General features: G+C 39.2%; 1 protein-coding gene across 1 annotated transcript in view; it reads right to left on the bottom strand.

Moving 5' to 3' along the window:
• SCIN (scinderin) overlaps positions 1 to 13,458 on the bottom strand; it is an 81,328-nt gene that overhangs the window by 20,886 nt on the left and 46,984 nt on the right. Inside the window, exons 6-9 of the mRNA XM_035020653.1 lie at positions 5,548 to 5,680; positions 5,045 to 5,133; positions 4,019 to 4,234; positions 1,877 to 1,998 (exon numbers count right to left, since the gene is read on the bottom strand). Coding sequence (XP_034876544.1) covers positions 1,877 to 1,998; positions 4,019 to 4,234; positions 5,045 to 5,133; positions 5,548 to 5,680 — 560 coding nt within the window. The remainder of the gene's footprint in view (positions 1 to 1,876; positions 1,999 to 4,018; positions 4,235 to 5,044; positions 5,134 to 5,547; positions 5,681 to 13,458) is intronic.

Genomic DNA, 13,458 nt, shown 5'->3' with positions numbered 1-13,458 from the left:
AAGAAAAGCTGACTGAGAACAACTGATTTATCCCTATAAATGCCATGCTTTGCACAAACACTTTTCCGAATTAAAATTTTGGAAGAGGAAATTGCAAAAGAAAGACATAGCTTATACCAGGGTATAGCTGCACTCAGCTTTAGACTTAAAGAGAGCTGTAGATCAGGGTGTGAAATGTTGCTTCACTAGTTACGATAGTTGTGAATTTGGGTTATGTTACTTAATTTGTCTGCTTCTCCCCTCCCTTTTTGTCTTTCGAAAATAACCTGGTTGTGAGGAAGAAACATAACAAATGGAAACATCTAGCACTTTGCTGGCACAAACATGCTGCCCCCAAAAATGGATGCTATGAAGATGACATCATAAACACAGAGTTAAGTAGCTAAATACATTAATCTCTGACAGGATATGATAGGAACCATTGCCTAAGGCAGTGCAGTGCCTTAGTCGTGAAAGTGCATGTGAATCATCTGGGGATCTTGTTAAAATGCATGTTCTGCTTTAGTGGGCCAAAGGTGGGTACTGGAAATCTACATTTTTAACCAGCTCCCAGGGGATGCTGATGTTTCTGGTTCCCGGACCACCCTTTGGGTACCAAGACCCTATAGAATAAACATAATCATCCCATCTCCTGAACTTGGTTGGGCTCAAGACACTGGTCAGGGTAAGTGATAAGTGGTCACACTGTCAGGATAGAGGTGACTCTGTCATCTGGTAGGACCCTCACCATAGAGAAATGTCACCATATCAGCAGAGACCCATGTCCATGACACTCCATACACCCACTGAAGGTTGCCATCACCATGTAGGCAAAAGTAGGATCCTGCTTCACCCCTGCACCTTCCACCCACACCTCTCAGTTTTAATATCTTTTTGGAAATTTTTTTTCTTTTTTCCAGTCTCCTCAGAAATATTTTATTTTACCTGATTTCACTTAGTAAAAAGTTTGAGAGTCCCACACTATATGATTTGTTGCAGAATCCCCATCCCTTTGGAACAGCCCAGCATGGTATGTATACTTACCTTACCTGATTGGACATTCCCCATTGATCAGAGCCTTGGCACTGGACTCTAAGTATCTTAACCTTCAATTAACTCAAATCATTATGCAAAACCATATAAGATGTGGATACACTGGCATTTTTTCCTCCTTTATTGCCACAAATTTCATGGGGACCAAGAGTAAAAAATGCATCAATTTGAGGTTTCTGGAGTATGAAACAGTATAAATGATATATATCCCTTAGAGGGTTTGCCTCACTGCAACTCTGCAGCTCCAATTAGGATGGACCTCTGTGAATTTTAATAATAAGAACACACGGTAGCCAGTGCTGGCCAACTGGAGTTAGTTTGCCCCGGAGGTGAGATATTCAACTACATATCCACTAAAAGAACACTACATTTAGATACCAAAATCTTTTTCCTAGACTAGAAAGGATGTTTTTTAAAAAATTTATTTATTTATTTGAGAGAGAGAGAGCATGCAAGAGTGGGGGGAGGGGCAGAGGGAGAGGATGAGGGAGAATCTCCAGCAGACTCCACTCTGAGCACAGGGAGCCCAACCCGGGGCTTGATCTCATGACCCTGAGATCTTGATCCTGAGATCATGACCTGAGCTGAAATTAAGAGTTGGAGGCTTAACCAACGGAGTCACCCAGGTGCCCCTAGAAAGGATGATTTTTATTTAACCCTTCCTGCTTGTGGACAAGGCTACAAAATACAGTCAAAAATCATATTGAAAGAAAATACCACATGCATCACCGGGGTAACTATAGGATAATTCTACCCCATAGCCCATGGAATTTGATGAAACGTAACTTTGGAGCAAAATCTGTCCTCCTTGGAACTCGAGATCTTAAGAAAGAGGAAAACTTACCAGGTGTAGATAATCTGTCCTCTGGGATGAGTGTAGAGTATAATGTAGCAGTCACCACCATAGAATTCGCCATATGAGTTTTGATCAATTTCGATCCTACCATTATTTTCTACACGCCAAATCTGAAAGGAATGGAATGTGTGTAACAAAATTAAAATTTTCTTGATCTAATAGTACTTCTCAGGAGTTAATTTTGGGAGGGGGGTTAGATCTATTGTTAAACAACTTTTAAATACTTTTCTAACTAGCTTACAAATTAAGCAATGGGAAGAAATTTTATCAGTTTGACTGTTTGTTCACTATTAATACATACCTCCTGTTTGATTGATTAGTGAAAATAACACGAGACTCCGGTGGAATAAGGAACTAAAATATTCGGCTCAGAAATATGTCTCTTAACTTGCATAAAATATTTCATCCATTAGGAGATAACTTGTTTGTTAAAAACATTTTTTCCCCTGCACTGTAAGGCATGAAACTATTATTTCTTTAGGCACGAGTGGCAGATTGGGGCCAAATAATCAAGATGCCAATTACTTGAGTATTTTTAAGAGGCATCATCTAGGCATAAGACTGAAAAGGTAAAAATAGGCAGAACCAGTTTTTGTTTTTGTTTTTGTTTTCTAGTTTCTCATCCTCATCACAGATTAAAGACACTCCAAGTTGGAGAGATGAGAGCTGCAGATGAACCAGGAAAGTAACACTAGAGAGCCTGCCAGGCACTGTGCGCATGAGCACCCTCCTGGGGAGCGTGAGGCTACACCCCTTCCCTTGAAATCTGGAGATGAAGGAGCAGCAGTGCTTTCAGAGAGACGCACGACATCCTGGTGAGCAGGGGAGAAACAACAGCACTATCGGGCTAAGCCCAAAAGCCTAGAGAAAGCCCCCAGGCTTCTGAAGTCCGGGGACGACTCAGGAGGACATCTCGGAGACAACATGACCCAACACAAGGAGACTGCAGCTGGGACATGGTGCTGGGGAGCCACATCTGCCAAGAGGCCCTGCGGCTGTGCAGAGCTGCAGAAAAGCACGTGTGAGCAGGAGACAGGCTCAGACCGGAAGCTGATACCCCTGGAACAATGGCCACGAGGTGCCTTTCTCCCTTTGCACTTCCCACAACCCCTCGATGGCTTAGATGCATACTTCATGTCTTTGAAAAGAGGCAAAACTACTTCCTAAATCTCTTTCCCATTCACTTTGCTCCAGACATTGTAGTAAGTCTTGGGAATACAAAGATAAAATAGTCAATTCCTACCCTCCAGGAACTAACGAGAGCACTAGGAAGAAAAATAAACAGTTTTGCAGTCCCTAGATGATGGTTCTGTGAAAAATATCACTTATGGTTTGAGCACAGAGAGCTGCTCCAGGGCAGAGGGAGGGCTTCTCAAAGAGGTGCAGCTTGTGACTGAACTGAATTAGGCAGGAGGACGAGTGGAGACTTTAGCCAGAGGGAGGAGGGTGAGGCAGCAAGGAGAGCAAGGATCAAATCCTGGAAGACCTTGTGGGCCCAGCTGAAGATGGAGTGCCATTAAAATATTTTATAAGACATAACATTACCCAGGTCTCATTAAGTTAGATGACTTAAGAGTAGAGGGTGAAGAGAGTTGAATTAGGGAGAATTATAAGGGGGTTATGAGCAATTTTTTGTCAAAAAATGGGAATAATCAACAAACAATTTGAATGCTCTAAAAATATTTATGAGTTTAGCACATGCCCAATTTGCTTTTGTGAATGCCTGTAAGATACAAGGAAAGGTCTAAATAATGGTCATTGGTACATTCAGAGCAACTCGCCCTCACTGGATAATCCCAGTTCCAGGAGCGGGAGCAATTCTGGACCAGGAAACAAGATGACTGGGTTCCACAACATGTCTCTAAGATGATAATGAGGTGATCTTGCACAAATCACCTAACTTCTTGAAATCTCAACACACACACTGTAAAATAGGATTGAAGGTCAGAGAGTATCTCTTCTGGATTTAAACTCCCTGATTTAATATACAGTCATGGTCCACCTTTATTAATAAGTAAAATTAACAAGTAAAATGACAAGTTTGTAGTCTTCTGAAATTACATTTCCAGGTGTACTGGCATAAATGGACTTGATGAAAACAAACAAACACAAACAGGAACAGCCAAATACCTCCACTTTGCCGGAACCATCATCCACCATATTGTGCTGGGCGGCCATCTGCGGAGAAGTATGTAGTTTTGAGGCATCAAATGGAATTTGTTTTATTCGAGCCACTTTCTCGGTGACATAGACTTTCCCGAAGCCATCACTCTGATCTTTCTCTCTCCAGTCCTTAAAGAATTGTTTGAAGATTGGTGTTTCCCCTCCTTCTGGAAGAACTTGAATCTAAAATTTAAAACAATAATAATTATTATAAAAAGAAAATAGAGGAAAAACATTCATCCAGGAATGGAGAAAAAACTAAGGAAATGAAAAGACTGTCTTGGTTTCTGTGATGACAGATGTAAATTAGAAGCCGGGATCCATAAGTGAATGTAAAATGGAAGATTATCAGATATGAAGGTAAAACAATCCAACTGTACTTTTTGTCACAACTAAAGTGATTGCCACTGAATTTGGATGTTTGAAGTAAGAACAAAGTTCTTTCGTGTTACCATTACACATATGACTGGTTTTCTGCATTAGGTTTATAAGAGATCTGTGACCTGGAAGAAATTATCTCATTGTGTTCCTTGTGCCAGGACATAAAACTGAAGAGAAAGGATGAGGCTGAAAGACTCAGAAAAGGAAGAGTACCTAGTCAGGTGACTAAGCTGATGTCAATGAAGCCAAATATTATGTGGGTATTAGCCCATGTCTGCACAACTTGCTCTCAGGACTAACTGAAAAGTGCTCTCAGTGCATTCAACTGTGGTTGATCATCTTGACTGAAATGCCATGGAAGAAACAGATGGGGTCTTTTTTTTTATCATGCAGCCCCATGGAAGGTCTGATCTCCAGTTTCTGCAAAATTCCATCCTCCACAAAGCTATGGTTCTAGGGACATGGGGCACAATGTGGCACACACATAAGGGAAGAATGACTTCCATGCATAGGTTACTTTGAACCAAATTCTCTCATGAGTTTTATGGAGATAGGATGAGCTCCCACATTTTAAATTTTTTTTCTAGCCAGCTCATTTTCACGCACACTTACTTGGGTATTGGTGGAATAATTCATTTGCTTCAGAAATTCTTCAGCTGTCTTCATTGCAGCCTTTCTCTCCTGGGGATTAGCATCTTTACCTAAAATAGAGGATAAATGAAAAAGACAGAATCCCAGAGAGGGAAGGTATTACATGATTATTAAATACTTGCACACCAAGTAATAAACATAATTATAATTTAATTTAAATATGACACTGAGAATGGCAAAAATGTCCTGGTATGTTAAATATATTTATTAATATCATAATGATCGCTATATATGTATAAAAGATTCGTTTTATATTGCCCTAATGCTTTCTTTAACCCCATCGTTCCTGGCAAACGATACTAGTAGGAAGAAAATATGGTTTTCATGTCTGCGTTTTACATGAGCTATTTACAGATCAAGTCTCAAAATCATAGGTTTTTTTTTTAATCAGAAAAGATGTTTTCTTTACCTCTTCAAAGAAATAGCTGTAAATCTGAAGCACAGCTACAACGTCAATGGTTTACCTTTCCATACGAAAATCTGTTTTGCAGCACCGTGGTCCAAAATAAAGCATTCTTCAGAAAGCAGCATTGCCATGGAGAAGGGGTTCTCTTCTGCAACCACAGTCACTCTCATGGATCCACTGGCATCTGAAACCTAATATAAAAACTGTTAGCTTGTTTGCAGATAATAAAAATGTCCTAAAATTACATTATGGTGATGGCTGTACAACTCTGTAAATGTAACAACAACCATTGAATTGTATACTTTAAATGGGTATGGTACGTAAATTATATCTCAACAAAGCTATTTAAAAAAAAAAACAACAACAAAAATCCATGAGCCAAATTATACCCTAAAAGGCTTCTTCAAAGTCCTTTGGACAATCAACAAAACTAAAAGACAATCTACGGAATGGGAGAAGATATTTTTGAATGACATATCTGATAAAGGGTCAGTATCCTAAATATATAAAGAACTTACATAACTCAACACCAAAAAACCCCCAATAGTCCAAGTAAAAATGGGCAAAAGACATGAACAGACATTCCTCCAAAGAAGACATACAGATGGACAACAGACACATGAAAAGATGCTCATCATCACTTATCATCAGGGAAATAAAAATCAAAACCATAATGTGATATCACTTAAACCTGTCAGATCGGCTAAAATCAAAAACACAAGAAACAACAAGTGTTGGCAAGAATGAGGAGAAAAAGAAACCCTCATGCACTGTTGGGGGCAATGCAAACTGGTGCAGCCGCTGTGGAAAACATTATGGAGGTTCTTCAAAAAATTAAAAATAGAACTACCATCTGATCCAGTAATTCCACTACTGGATATTTAACCAAGAATACTAAAACAGTAATTCAAAAAGATTTATGCACCCACACCTATGTTTATAGCAGCCAAATTATGGAAACAGCCCAAGTGTCCATTGACTGATGAATGTGTAAAGAAAATATGGCATGTATATAAACAATGGAATATTACTCAGCCACACAAAAGAATGAAGTTTTGCCATCTGCAGCAACATGGATAGATCTAGAAAGGATAATGCTAAGTGAAATAAGTCAGAGAAAGACAAATACCATATGATGTCACTCATATGTGGAATTTAAGAAACAAAACAAACAAACAAAGGAAAAAGAGAGAGAGAAAGATACCAAGAAACAGGCTCTTAACTATAGAGAACAAACTGATGGTTACCAGAGGGGAGGTGGGTGGGGGATGGGTGAAATCTGTGAAGGGGTTAAGAGTACACTTATCACGATGAGCACTGAGTAATGTACAGAACTGTTGAATCACTATATTGTACATCTGAAACTAAGATAACACTAAATGTTAACTATATGGAATTAAAGTCTTTTGGAGTAAAAGAACCACTAATAAAAAGTGAAGTTTCAACACTGGACCTAAAGCATGAGAAAATAATAATGATAATAGTAATGGCTAAGGTTTATTTTGTTCTCTCATTAATCTATTCTCCTCTGCACAAAATGACAAGACGGAAAAAATCACCTCAACAAAAAGAACAAGAGGTAGTACCGACTGCCAGGGACCTACTCAATATGGACATTAGTACAATGTCAGATCTAGAGTTCAGAATCATCACTTTAAAGATACTAGCTGGGCTTGAAAAAAATATGGAAGTTATTAGAGAAACCCTTTCTGGAGAAGTAAAAGAGCTAAAATCCAACCAAGTAGAAATCAAAAAGGCTATTAATGAGGTGCAATAAAAAATGGGGGCACTAAGTGCTAGAATAAATGAGGCAGAAGAGAGAATCAGTAATATAGAAGATGAAATGATGGAAAATAAAGAAGCTGAGAAAAAGAGAGATAAACAACTACTGGATCACGAGGGCAGAATTCGAGAGATAAGCGATACCATAAGACGAAACAACATTAGAATAATTGGGATCCCAGAAGAAGAAGAAAGAGAGAGAGGGGCAGAAGGTATAATGGAGCAAATTATAGCAGAGAACTTCCCTAATTTGGGGAAAAAAACAGGCATCAAAATCCAGGAAGCACAGAGAACCCCTCTCAAAATCAATAAAAATAGGTCAACACCCCGACATCTAATAGTAAAACTTACGAGTCTCATAGACAAAGAGAAAATCCTGAAAGCAGCTCAGGAGAAGAGATATGTAACCTACAATGGTAGAAACATTAGATTGGCAACAGACCTATCCACAGAGACCTGGCAGGCCAGAAAGGACTGGCAGGATATATTCAGAGCACTAAATGAGAAAAATATGCAGCCAAGAATACTCTATCCAGCTAGGCTGTCATTGAAAATTGAAGGAGAGATAAAAATCTTCCAGGACAAACAAAAACTAAAGGAATTTGCAAACACAAAACCAGCCCTACAAGAAATCTTGAAAGGGGTCCTCTAAGCAAAAAGAGAGCCTAAAAGCAACATAGACCAGAAAGGAACACAGACAGTATACGGTAACAGTCACCTTACAGGCAATACAATGGCACTAAATTCCTATCTTTCAATAGTTACCCTGAATGTAAATGGGCTAAATGCCCCAATCAAAAGACACAGGCTAACAGACTGGATTAAAAAACAAGACTCATTGATATGCTGTCTGCAAGAGACTCATTTTAGAACCAAAGACACCCCCAGATTGAAAGTGAGGGGGTGGAAAACCATTTACCATGCTAATGGACACCAAAAGAAAGCTGGGGTGGCAATCCTTATATCAGACAAATTAGATTTTAAACCAAAGACTGTAATAAGAGATGAGGAAGGACACTATATCCTACTTAAAGGATCTATCCAACAAGAAGATCTAACAATTGTAAATATCTATGCCCCTAACTTGGGAGCAGCCAATTATATAAGGCAATTAATAACAAAAGCAAAGAAACACATCGACAACAATACAATAATAGTGGGGGACTTTAACATCCCCCTCACTGAAATGGACAGATCGTCTAAGCAAAAGATCAGCAAGGAAATAAAGACTTTAAATGACACACTGGACCAAATGGACTTCACAGACATATTCAGAATATTCCACCCCAAAGCAACTGAATACACATTCTTCTCTAGTGCCCATGGAACATTCTCCAGAATAGATCACATCCTAGGTCATAAATCAGGTCTCAACCGGTACCAAAAGATTGGGATCATTCCCTGCCTATTTTCAGACCACAATGCTTTGAAACTAGAACTCAATCACAAGAGGAAAGTCGGAAAGAACTCAAATACATGGAGGCTAAAGAGCATCCTACTGAAGAATGAATGGGTCAAACAGGAAATTAAAGAAGAATTAAAAAAATACATGGAAACCAATGAAAATGAAAACACAACTGTTCAAAATCTTTGGGATGCAGCAAAGGCAGTCCTAAGAGGAAAGTATATAGCAATACAAGCCTTTCTCAAGAAACAAGAAAGGTCTCAAGTACACAACCTAACTCTACACCTAAAGGAGCTAGAGAAAGAACAGCAAATAAAGCCTAAACCCAGCAGGAGAAGAGAAATCATAAAGATCAGAGCAGAAATCAATGAAATAGAAGCCAAAAGAACAGTAGAACAGATCAACGAAACTAGGAGCTGGTTCTTTGAAAGAATTAACAAGATTGATAAACCCCTGGCCAGACTTATCAAAAACAGAAGAGAAATGACCCAAATCAACAAAATCATGAATGAAAGACGAGAGATCACAACCAACACCAAAGAAATACAAACAATTATAAGAACATATTATGAGCAACTCTATGCCAGCAAATTACATAACCTGGAAGAGATGGATGCACTCCTAGGGATGTATCAACTACCCAAACTGAACCAGGATGAAATAGAAAACCTGAACAGACCTATAACCGCTAAGGAAATTGAAGCAGTCATCAAAAATCTCCCAAAAAACAAAAGCCCAGGGCCAGATGGCTTCCCAGGGGAATTCTACCAAACATTTCAAGAAGAATTAATACCTATTCTTCTGAAACTGTTCCAAAAAATGGAAATGGAAGGAAAACTTCCAAACTCTTTTTATGAGGCCAGCATTACCTTGATCCCAAAACCAGACAAAGACCCCATCAAAAAGGAGAATTACAGGCCAATATCCCTGATGAACATGGATGCAAAAATTCTCACCAAAATACTAGCCAATAGGATCCAACAGTACATTAAAAGGATTGTTCACCATGACCAAGTGGGATTTATCCCTGGGCTGCAAGGTTGGTTCAACATCCGCAGATCAATCAATGTGATACAATACATTAACAAAAGAAAGAACAAGAATCATATGATCCTCTCAATAGATGCAGAAAAAGCTTTTGACAAAGTACAGCATCCTTTCTTGATCAAAACTCTTCAGAGTATAGGGATAGAGGGTACATACCTCAATATCATAAAAGCCATCTATGAAAAACCTACAGCGAATATTATTCTCAATGGGGAAAAACTGAGAGCTTTCCCCCTAAGGTCAGGAACGTGGCAGGGATGTCCACTGTCACCACTGCTATTCAACATAGTATTGGAAGTCCTAGCCACAGCAATCAGACAACAAAAAGAAATCAAAGGCATCCAAATTGGCAAAGAAGAAGTCAAACTCTCACTCTTTGCAGATGATAGGATACTTTATGTGGACCCCAAAGACTCCACCCCAAAACTGCTAGAACTCATACAGGAATTCAGTAAAGTGGCAGGATATAAAATCAATGCACAGAAGTCAGTGGCATTCCTATACACCAACAACAAGACAGAAGAAAGAGAAATTAAGGAGTCGATCCCATTTACAATTGCACCCAAAACCATAAGATACCTAGGCATAAATCTAACCAAAGAGACAAAGGATCTGTACTCAGAAAACTATAAAATACTCATGAAAGAAATTGAGGAAGACACAAAGAAATGGAAAAACGTTCCATGCTCATGGATTGGAAGAACAAATATTGTGAAGATGTCAATGCTACCTAGAGCAATCTACACATTCAATGCAATCCCCATCAAAATACCATCCACTTTTTTCAAAGAAATGGAACAAATAATCCTAAAATTTGTATGGAACCAGAAAAGACCCCGCATAGCCAGAGGAATGTTGAAAAAGAAAAGCAAAGCCGGCGGCATCACAATTCCGGACTTCAAGCTCTATTACAAAGCTGTCATCAACAAGACAGCATGGTACTGGCACAAAAACAGACACATAGATCAATGGAACAGAATAGAGAGCCCAGAAATGGACCCTCAACTCTATGGTCAACTCATCTTTGACAAAGCAGGAAAGGATGTCCAATGGAACAAAGACAGTCTCTTCAACAAATGGTGTTGGGAAAATTGGATAGCCACATGCAGAAGAATGAAACTGGACCATTTCCTTACACCACACACAAAAATAGACTCCAAATGGTTGAAAGACCTCAATGTGAGACAGGAGTCCATCAAAATCCTAAAGGAGAACAGGCAGCAACCTCTTTGACCTCAGCCAAAGCAACTTCTTCCTAGAAACATCGCCAAAGGCAAGGGAAGCAAGGGCAAAAATGAACTATTGGGACTTCATCAAGATAAAAAGCTTTTGCAAAGCAAAGGAAACAGTCAACAAAACCAAAAGACAACCGACAGAATGGGAGAAGACATTTGCAAATGACATATCAGATAAAGGGCTAGTATCCTAAATCTATAAAGAACTCATCAAACTCAACACCCAAAGAACAAAGAATCCAATCAAGAAATGGGCAGAAGACATGAACAGACATTTTTCCAAAGAAGACATCCAAATGGCCAACAGACACATGAAAAAGTGCTCAATATTGCTCAGCATCAGGGAAATCCAAATCAAAACCTCAATGAAATACCACCTCACACCAGTCAGAATGGCTAAAATTAACAAGTCAGGAAACGACAGATGTTGGCGGGGATGTGGAGAAAGGGGAAACCTCCTACACTGTTGGTGGGAATGCAAGCTGGTGCAGCCACTCTGGAAAACAGTATGGAAGTTCCTCAAAAAGTTGAAAATAGAGCTACCATATGATCCAGCAATTGCACTACTGGGTATTTACCCCAAAGATACAAAAGTAGGGATCCGAAGGGGTACGTGCACCCCAATGTTTATAGCAGCAATGTCCACAATAGCCAAACTGTGGAAAGAGCCAAGATGTCCATCGACAGATGAATGGATAAAGAAGATCTGGTATATATATACAATGGAATATTATACAGCCATCAAAAGGAATGAGATCTTGCCATTTGCAACGACGTGGATGGAACTGGAGGGTATTATGTTGAGTGAAATAAGTCAAACAGAGGAAGACATGTATCATATGATCTCACTGATATGAGGAATTCTTAATCGCAGGAAATAAACTGAGTGTTGTTGGAAGGGGGGTGGGGTGGGAGGGATGGGGTGACTGGGTGATAGACACTGGGGAGGGTATGTGTTCTGGTAAGCGCTGTGAATTGTGCAAGACTGTTGAATCTCAGATCTGTACCTCTGAAACAAATAATGCAATATATGTTAAGAAAAAAAAAAAAGAAGAAGAAGAAGGTAGCGGGAGGGGAAAATGAAGCGGGGGAAATCGGAGGGGTAGACGAAACATGAGAGACGATGGACTCTGAAAAACAAACAGGGTTCTAGAGGGGAGGTGGGTGGGAGGATGGGTTAGCCTGGTGATGGATATTGAGGAGGGCACATTCTGCATGGAGCACTGGGTGTTATGCACAAACAATGAATCATGGAATACTTCATCTAAAACTAATGATGTAATGTATGGGGATTAACATAAGAATAAAAAAAATAAAAAAATAAAAAAAATAGTAATGGCTAAGGTTTGTTGAGATTTCTATATAATATGCACCAAGTGATGAACTTTACATGATTATTTACTAATTTTTATAGCAATTTTTTCAACTAGGTAATAGTCTTATACTCATTGCACACACACAAAAGCTAAAGCTTAAACATTTATTCATTTAACATTTACTGAGTGCCTACCATATGCCAAGCACTATGCTAAGAAGGCACTGGCACATTACAGTCTATGCTTATAGACTGTTTTCAAATTAGGTCCTGCAAATTGTCAAAGTAAATTTCCTCTGTCACAAATAGTTATTTACTTAGACTCTTGAAGTTTGGAAATAACCACACAACATTTTTTTTAGGGGCGCCTGGGTGGCTCAGTCGGTTAAGCATCTGCCTTCAGCTCAGGTCATGATCTCAGCGTCCTGGGATTGAGCCCTGCATGGGGCTTTCTGCTCAGCGGGGAGTCTGCCTCTCCCTCTCCCTCTGCCCCTCCTTGTGCACGCATGCTCTTTCTCTCTGTCTCAAATAAATAAATCTAAAAATTAAAAAAAAAAATTTAAAAAGAACAATTTTTTAAAGTTAAAGGTAGTCTTGCAAAATTGAAAGTGATATTAATGCCCAGGTTAGAATTCCGTTTTTCAAAGGCCAGCTTATAGGCTGCAAGGTAATCACCTGGGCACTTGATAAATATGCAGATTCCAGGGCCCTCCCAGTGGTGGAGTTTTGCAGCATTGTGGTGGGACTTGAGTTCTGTTTTTTTAGAAATTGCCTAGGTGACTCTGCTTCCCAGCTTTGTTCTGCCATCCCAAATTAAAGTATTTTCAAACAGACTTTGTATTTTACATATATGCAATACATTATATATCCACTAGAGGGAGCAATGATTCAGGATTAACATCTTCACATTTAAAAACATTTCTTCATCAGTTCCTAATGCTGCCCAAGAGGGAGAATCGTTTTATTTGATGAGGCAGCATAAAAGGTATTTGTTAAGCTGTTGAAAATGGGTTTTAGAAGCAGTAACGAAAAAGAGGTGCCATGAAGTCTTAATTTTTAAATTTTTATTTATTTGAGAGAGAGAAAAGAGTGCGCATACAAACGGGGGGAGGGGCAGAGGGAAAGGGAAGAGAGAATCCCAAGCAGACTCTACACTGAGCTCACAGTCTGGGGAGGGGGGTGGGA

This window comes from Mirounga leonina, unplaced genomic scaffold (genome assembly GCF_011800145.1).
Source record: "Mirounga leonina isolate KUSES-001 unplaced genomic scaffold, KU_Mleo_1.0 Mir_174, whole genome shotgun sequence".
Lineage (NCBI taxonomy): Eukaryota > Metazoa > Chordata > Mammalia > Carnivora > Phocidae > Mirounga > Mirounga leonina.
Note: the sequence above shows the minus strand (reverse complement) of the source record. Positions and strands in the feature narration are given on the sequence as shown.